This window comes from Ostrea edulis, chromosome 9 (assembly GCF_947568905.1).
Source record: "Ostrea edulis chromosome 9, xbOstEdul1.1, whole genome shotgun sequence".
NCBI classification, from domain to species: Eukaryota; Metazoa; Mollusca; class Bivalvia; order Ostreida; family Ostreidae; genus Ostrea; species Ostrea edulis.
The window spans coordinates 62514095-62522409 of NC_079172.1; the positions used below are offsets into that span (position 1 = coordinate 62514095).

The 8315-nt window shown below is 33.5% G+C and overlaps 1 protein-coding gene across 1 annotated transcript; it reads left to right on the plus strand.

The window, feature by feature from the left end:
* Positions 1-599: 599 nt before the first annotated feature.
* LOC125657570 (uncharacterized) lies at positions 600-7828 on the plus strand. The gene is made up of 4 exons (XM_048888235.2): positions 600-855; positions 4276-4448; positions 5245-5323; positions 7590-7828. The coding sequence occupies exons 1-4, from the start codon at positions 745-747 to the stop codon at positions 7614-7616; spliced, it is 390 nt and encodes a 129-aa protein (XP_048744192.2). The 5' UTR covers positions 600-744; the 3' UTR covers positions 7617-7828.
* Positions 7829-8315: the final 487 nt, after the last annotated feature.

Consider the following 8315-nt stretch of genomic DNA (forward strand, 5'->3'; position numbering starts at 1 on the left):
ATGAAATATCATTCACTGTCTTTTCTTTATTATAATTTGTACATTTGTAATCAGGACAATGAGAAGAGGAAATAAACATAATTAAGGGACATGTACCAGGAGCTAATTTAAGGGCGGATAATAAATACACAATTATTCCAAGGTTTGATGCAAGTAGCAGACAAAAATGCGCGCAAACAACAAAGCACCGATTTTTTTTTTCCTTCAAAATCTTAATAGTTGATCTTATTTCACTCCATAATGCTTTAAAATTTAGACCTAAAATGTTGCTACATTGAAATGAGATTCAATCTCTGTCCATCTCGGACATTACGTGATTGATAGTCCATTTGCTGCTTTCACAGAGGTCTGGTTACCGTGACGTCATCGTTCTTCATCTAGTCACATGAGTCAACACGTAATCTATATATCCACGCCCTTTGTACAATTTAATTTCTAGGAAGTCGACGTAAACCTGTTGTAATGAATGGTTTTTATTGTCAATCCCTTTTACTAACGAATAGAGAACAACTGAATTTATGACTCTGTTGTTAAGTTTTAACTAGAAATACCAATAAATGAAATCCGACAAGTGATTAATAATTAATGAATTTTAATTGATTGCTTGGTCGTTTGTGGGCTGGCCCCCTGCGCATCAATTTTATAAATCAAGAGCCATCGTATTTAGAGGCATTCACATCGCCCTTTTACACCAGGACCAGAGGAGTTTCTGTCGGGAGTAAAAGAGCACTTGATAACTGAACGATGACACAGGCCGTGGTGACTAGCATTTGTGCTTTATTTTTGGTTCTTTCGCTAGCAGCATTCACACATTGTCAGGATCCGTCCGACCAAAACCTTGACCTCCTCAGACAGGTAACCGTAATAAAAATCTATGCAAGTAGTATTATATATATATATATATATATATATATATATATGTAGCTCCGTGAGGCCACGTCGAGCACTCTAGAAGATTATATCGGAGATTTATCCCACTATATATATATATATATATATATATATATATATATATATATATATATCATGATTCCCATACTTAATCATTAGCTAACAAGTTTTTCTGAACATCTTGTTCAACCAGGCAGGTTATTGAGAAATAATAAATTGATGTTACAGAGCTTTCAACAGTCTCGTTTAAAGTCAGCATTTGACGATTTCTGCGCTTCTAAATGCAAATACAACAAGTCATTAGGTTGAATGCCGTCTGACGTGTTTAATACGAATTTATATATCATTTTTGATTACGAACTACTCCGTTTACCTGAATAAGATATAGGTCTCACAGCGGGTGTAACCGGTCGACAGGGGTGCTTACTCCTCCTAAGCACCTGATCTCACCACTGGTGTGTCCAGGGGTCCGTGTTGACCCTACTATTAATTTTTTACATGATTTTATAAGATTGATCACTGTTTGTGATGGTTAGCTTTTCGTTTTATCATCTTGGAAGATGCAGACTTCAGGCATGGTAACGATTCTGTACCCCCAAACAATGTTGTTCCTGTTTGTACATCATGTGATAATGAATATATTAATGTAATATTTTTAGATTGAATAATAAATTTACAACATTGCAATTATGATAAAAGGTTAAGATAACGAACAGTGATCAATCTCATGACGCCTATAAAGGTGAAGATAACGAACAGTGATCAATCTCATGACGCCTATAAAGGTGAAGATAACGAACAGTGATCAATCTCATGACGCCTATAAAGGTGAAGATAACGAACAGTGATCAATCTCATGACGCCTATAAAGAAAACAAAATTAAGAGTAGGGGAAGCACGGATACTGGATAGATAATCAATCCAATACATTATATTTGGGTTTAAAGTAATCTTAGCCTATAATCAGATGAGTTATTTGCCCTTTCTTAAAAACTAGGCAACGACTACCTCATTCACAAAGTGGAAAATTCCTACAATTTTCAAAATATATATCAGAATTTTATTTCGGAAGGATAGTTAAATGTGTGTCATTTAAAATTGCCATTGTCAAAGCATTGCACTGCATGTAATTTCTGAAGGGACTATTTTTTGTGGTGGAGGGATCTTCAAATGAAAGCAGTCTGAAAGATTCCGCAAAACATTGAATTTCTTCGTGATTTTGTACTTCTTCGCAGACAGCTATAAATACGAGATACATATGTTGAATAATTAATGTCCATCTATCATATGTATAATATCGTATGTATCATACCCCGAGCTTCGTAAATGGATGGTAATCAATTCATATACTCAATAATTGTTTTCGATGAACTATATGATACTATATGAAATACCGAATTCGTCTCATCAGAATTATAAAATCTATAATAAAGTTTTCATTAAATGGTTAATTAGCTTCATTATTAAATTTATTCTGTTTGTTATTGCATTCGAACTTGCCAATATTGCCTTTTCTCACTATTTATGTTTCAATGTTTCCGAAAATGATTTAACGAAAAGAAAAAAAAAATGCATTGTAATTTGCGTACAATATTTCGTGTTTTATTGTTCTGCATTTTTAAAATTAAGTATTGATCGGTAAAAATTCGTCGCGTAGTATTCATCAGATCTGCAATATATATGAAGCCCATACAAGAGTTAGCCACATTGTCATTGCTATCAGATTAATCAACTATTCAGAAGCCTGTCTCGATTAAATCTCCAAAATCATTAAAAGCTCCTCCGGGACCTTCGTACCAACCATTCATGTACCACATTCTACTTTAATTCACATATAAAACTAGATAACGCACTATTCTCCCGGGCTCCCGATATTTAATGCTTTCAAATTTGAAATGAATCCGATCCTAACTTTTCTTATATTTGTGAGATGTCTTCTTAACCGAGGTTTAAAAAATCTAATGACATCAATACAACTACGTCAACTGCAATCGTTGATATATTATTTGAATACAGTTTGTAGTTGAGGGTAACATTGAACAATATCATCCTTGGAAATAAATTGACAGTATTCAATGTCACCCTTAACTACAGGTGCTATTTGTTTAATTTTACTGAATGTTATATATTGATTTGATATAATTTATCAAATTTCAAAATTTTACTTTCTGTAATAGTTACGCAGTGGAAATAGGGTGGAATGTTCAAGGGATCATCTTGATAATGACTTGATCACAAAAGCAAAACTTTCTTCTTTAAAGAGTTTTAACTGTAAGGAATGGAGAATAGATTTTCACCTTTAATGACTAGGATGATTGATTGATTGATTGAATATTGTTTAACGTCCCTCTCGAGAATGTTTCACTCATATGGAGACGTCACTACTGCCGGTGAAGGCCTGCAAAATTTAGGCCTATGCTCGGCGCTTATGGCCTTTGAGCAGGGAGGGATCTTTATCGTACCACACCTAATGTGACACGGGATCTCGGTTTTTGCGGTCTCATCCGAAGAACCGCCCCATTTAGTTGCCTTCTATGACAAGCAAGGGGTACTGAGAACCTATTCTAACCCGGATCCCCACGGGATGAATTGGATGAAGGGTTTTGCCTATAAAGGAATAAATGTATTTCACAATGTTTTGCCTATAAGCAATATCGTGGGTGGAGTAGCCTGTATCCTATCCTATCGTGCCTGTATCCTATCCTATCGTGCGTGCATCCTATCCTATCGTGTCTGTATCGTATTACATCGTTTATCATGTCAAGAATAACGTTGCGGGTACTATATCCAAGGGTCCGTATTTGCCCAACTCGCTTATAGGAGTTATGAGATTGATCACTGTTCGTTATCTTCACCTTTATAGGAGTTATGAGATTGATCACTGTTCGTTATCTTCACCTTTATAGGAGTTATGAGATTGATCACTGTTCGTTATCTTCACCTTTATAGGAGTTATGAGATTGATCACTGTTCGTTATCTTCACCTTTATAGGAGTTATGAGATTGATCACTGTTCGTTATCTTCACCTTTCGTAAGTAAGTAAATAGGAGCGGGGTTTGTCCTGTGAGGGATGAGTAAGGTATTTCATGCAAGGGATATCAACACAGTTTTACCTGTGACGTAATTTGAGCCACAATAGGAAAGGTCACCTTGGGAACAGAGTAAAAAAAATTCCTTTTTAGTGAATGGAATATAGTTCACCTTTTAATGTACACAATCAAGTTTACCTTTTCAACATATAAAATGTAGCTTTGTATGGAAGTTTACCTTTAAATGTATGATTAAGTTACCTTATAATGAATATAATGATGTTCACCTTATAATATATATAATGATGTTCACCTTTTACGCAATCAAGTTTACCTTTATAAATCGCATTGCAGATTTTGGAAGGTGATGTAGACATCATCACCAACCAAGACTTGTCTGACGAAGAGGAGGAGGGGCGCGATGATCTCTCAATGCCGTATCTTGAAAACGACACCCCTTCCTTTCAGAAACGGTTCTGTGGCTTTAGAGGCTGCAGGAGGCGTCGACGATACAAACTGAGAGCGAGGTAAGGGAAGACCCTGGTTATAAAACTGTCTAAATATAGCATAGAGGATGAAACCGAAGTAAAGGAGGACCCTGATAATGAAACTGTCTAAATATAGCATAGAGGATGAAACCAAAGTAAAGGAAAACCCTGATCACAAAACTGTCTAAATATAAAATACATGAAGTTTCATGTTTATGTTGCAATATTACAATATCATCTGCATGTAGTGTCTATACCTCTCAACTTATTCAAAATGCAACAGCTTGTTCTGCGTATGATCAGTTTTTATATCGAGACAGGTTACTGACAATCAAGTTGACGTTACAGGGGTTTCAACAATTTGTTTAAAGTCAGCATTTCGCAAATTCTATGGTCGTTATAATGATCTAGTTTGTCAATACAACCTATCATTGATTCAAATGCTGTCTGATAAATAAATGAATGTTTATTCGGTATATACATACATACAAATACACATATTTAAATACCAAGGATAACCCATGAAAGTTCGAAAGTTTATATCCCATGGGGTCGTTCGATGCACGGATGTTTGTGCTAGGAGTCATTTATGTGTTTCGTACTAATTGTTGGACCGTTCTTGGCACGCTGATTTTATGGGATGCTTATTCTTCCTAGGAACCTGACCCCACCTCTGATTTATCCAGGAGTTCGTGTTTGCCCATTCTCTCTTTGGTATTCCTTATAGGAGTTGTGATATTGCTCACTGTTAATTATTTTCACTTTTCATTGATATGCGCATTGTAAATCCAGTAATATGAATGCATGTTTTAATGATGTTCTTGATCATCTGCAGGCCACAGAAGCGACTGTTCTGTAATTTTGGAGGTTGTTTTAGTGGAAAGAGAAGTGTGCAACAGTCTCCAAAGTTAATGGTAAGTATTTTATTGTAAGTAATGTTTCAGTAATCACTATCTAGTTCAGTGAAAGTGATATTCAATTCATTATAAGTAATATTCTATTCATTGTAATTTTATTAAGTAATGCTCCGTTAATTGTAAATAATATTGAGTTAATTGTAAATGATATAAATGATTGAGCTTATTATAAGTAATATTCTGTTCATTGAAAGTTTTATTCTATTCATTGTAAACATTCTTTAGTTCATTGTTAATAATATTCTGTTCACTGTAAGTGATATTTAGCAATCGTAGCCATTTTTAATTTACTGTTGCATAATTTCCACATTGGAAACGATAGTTTCACAAGAGTTTCTAAATAAAAGTAGTAAATGAAAATGAATTAATATTATGTGTAACTCGAAATGAAAATATAAAAACAAATAAGCCTGGCAACGAGCACAGTTTCAATCGAAATGAGAACTTTTTGATAATTCGCAAAATAGAAATGCCAAGATTAGGTAATACATGTTTATAAAACAAAAGATCAACAATTGAGTACAATAGACCATCAGGAATTTTATACTGCGAGCGAAAAGGAAGATATTGCTTCTTTATATATCGATATGTATCTTGATATGATTGTTGTACTGAAAGATTATCTTTTGAATACATGTAAAAATCGAAATACAACAGCAAGATGCATAAATATATTATATCAACAAACACTACACTTTTACGACCAGCTTTTGCATCAATGAGCTGCTAGATTCGAATGTTCATAAATTCTTGTTAAAGAAAACGGAAGTAAATATATCATATTCCTCATATCATTTTGGTCTAATATAGAATTCGTTCAATGCCAATGAATAATAAATTAGTTTTACAGTTATTTTATCGATACTAAATAGATTAAAAATCTAGTAAAACAATCTCATTTGGTAAAAGGTTGATCTCCATTACATAATAATTTAAGATAATTTTAGAAATTCATGAAATGGTACTAAAGAAACATTGTAATAACTACTTCCACAAAGTGAAAAATAGCAACATCATTTAATTTCTCTGTGTATTAGTTTACCTGTATACTTATACTAACAGATCAGGTTACATACAAACATGTGATAGTATAACGTTCTACCTCTATATATGTAATAACAGATCGGTTTACATGTATAATTATACTAAGAGATCGGTTTACCTATTAATATGTACAAATGTACTAACAAACCAGATTATCTGTTACCAAGAGAACACTTCACCCATAACTAAGAGAACGCTTTACCTGTAACTAAGAGAACGCTTCACCGGTAACTAAGAGAACGCTTCACCGGTAACTACAGAACGTTTCACCGGTAACTACAGAACGTTTCACCGGTAACTACAGAACGTTTCACCGGTAATAAAGAGAACGCTTCACTTGTAACTAAGAGAACGATTTTCCTGTAACTAAGAGAACGCTCCACCTGTAACTAAGAGAATGCTCCACCTGTAACTATGAGAACGCTTAACCTGTAATGATGTAACTGTGGGAACGCTTCACCTGTTTACATGTAATTGATAGATATATTATTCTGTTTAATCTTCTAACAGATAGAACTTTGTTTTCAAGGAATGTTTAATGGTTTTCCTTATCATAATGATTTAAAAAGGGGTATGCTCATTTTATTAAGTATTACAAGGAAATCTGTACGTTATGCTCATTTTATTAAGTATTACAAGGAAATCTGATACGTTTTCCCTAATCACTCACATTAACATTTAATGTGGTAGAGTGATGGCATCGATCTTTTAACTCTGGTCATTTTTACACTAGTGATTATTATTGTTATGCAAGCTCTGAAATAGGTTCTTGGTTTTCATTTGGGTGATTTCACAGATAGTCCATTGATTAATGTTTGATGTAGGTGCGTATTGCATACTATGCTGTCAGTCAGGAGAAATACCCGAGGTGGGATGATTGTCTTAGTATATCTCAATATCACAAAGAAAAAACCCGAAATATTCGTTTTAGAATTAGTTAATTTAGAAATATATGCCATGTGTTTTATACATACACATGAGGCGATTATATACACTTTATAAACAATACGAAGTGTCTGTACATATAATAACTTGTGTACTTTAGCCGTGTAGAATTTGTGTTTAAAACTTCAGCTTTAATTTGTACAAACTTGGTAGATGAATTCAGTTTACGCAAGATGCGTGAACATTCATCTAATAACGTATTTTACACAATGTCTACGTTGTAATGTCAATATTATTTTTTTTTTTTTTATCTTTTTTTAAAATCTCATTTCAGCTGCAGGAATTAATCAGAAGACAGTGAACGGGACGAATCTCGCCATTTCTTCAATTATTAGTACTTGTGACATATCTTCGTGTGTTTATTTTTATACATTCATGCTGAATCAGAACCAACGCCTTTCTATCGCCAATATCACGCTAACGACAGCCAATTCTACAACATTTACAATTTAATCTCATGATGCAATTTCACATTTTCGAACATGGATAATAAATTGTTTTTATATGATTCAATATTTGGTTTTATTCATTCCTTTTCTACCGAAATTTTCATCATTATATGCAGAATAAATTTTATTTGTACCGCTTCTTAGATTTCTTAAATATTGATAATATGCCTTGAAGTTACCCTCTAAATTTAAAAGACGATAAAAGACAAAGTACGTACTGATAATGAACAAAGTTTAATTAATGTCATCCTATTTCAACATTGAGATCAGCTTGAGGTCTCCACATTATAATCCATATTTAAGAACAAAAAAAATAAGATAAGTATGTCTGAAGCAATACTAAAAACAAGGCTTTACGTAATGAATATTTACGTATTTTTGACTACATATTTGTTTAAAAATTAACAGTGAGATTAGATACTTATAAAATACTTAAACGGTATTCATTCCCTGTAGTCTGAGTGAATTTCAGACGGATGTAGATTTTTAGGCTAAGGTGAAGAGGACTATGATGAAAAGCTAATCAGTCTTCACCGATTTTCAAGGGAAGT

Bases quoted from the DNA above. Each gene is read 5' to 3' on its own strand.
- LOC125657570 (XM_048888235.2), top strand. From the start codon at position 745: ATGACACAGGCCGTGGTGACTAGCATTTGTGCTTTATTTTTGGTTCTT. The intron at 856-4,275 runs GTAACCGTAATA...ATCGCATTGCAG, and splicing joins ACCTTGACCTCCTCAGACAG to ATTTTGGAAGGTGATGTAGA. The intron at 4,449-5,244 runs GTAAGGGAAGAC...GATCATCTGCAG, and splicing joins CGATACAAACTGAGAGCGAG to GCCACAGAAGCGACTGTTCT.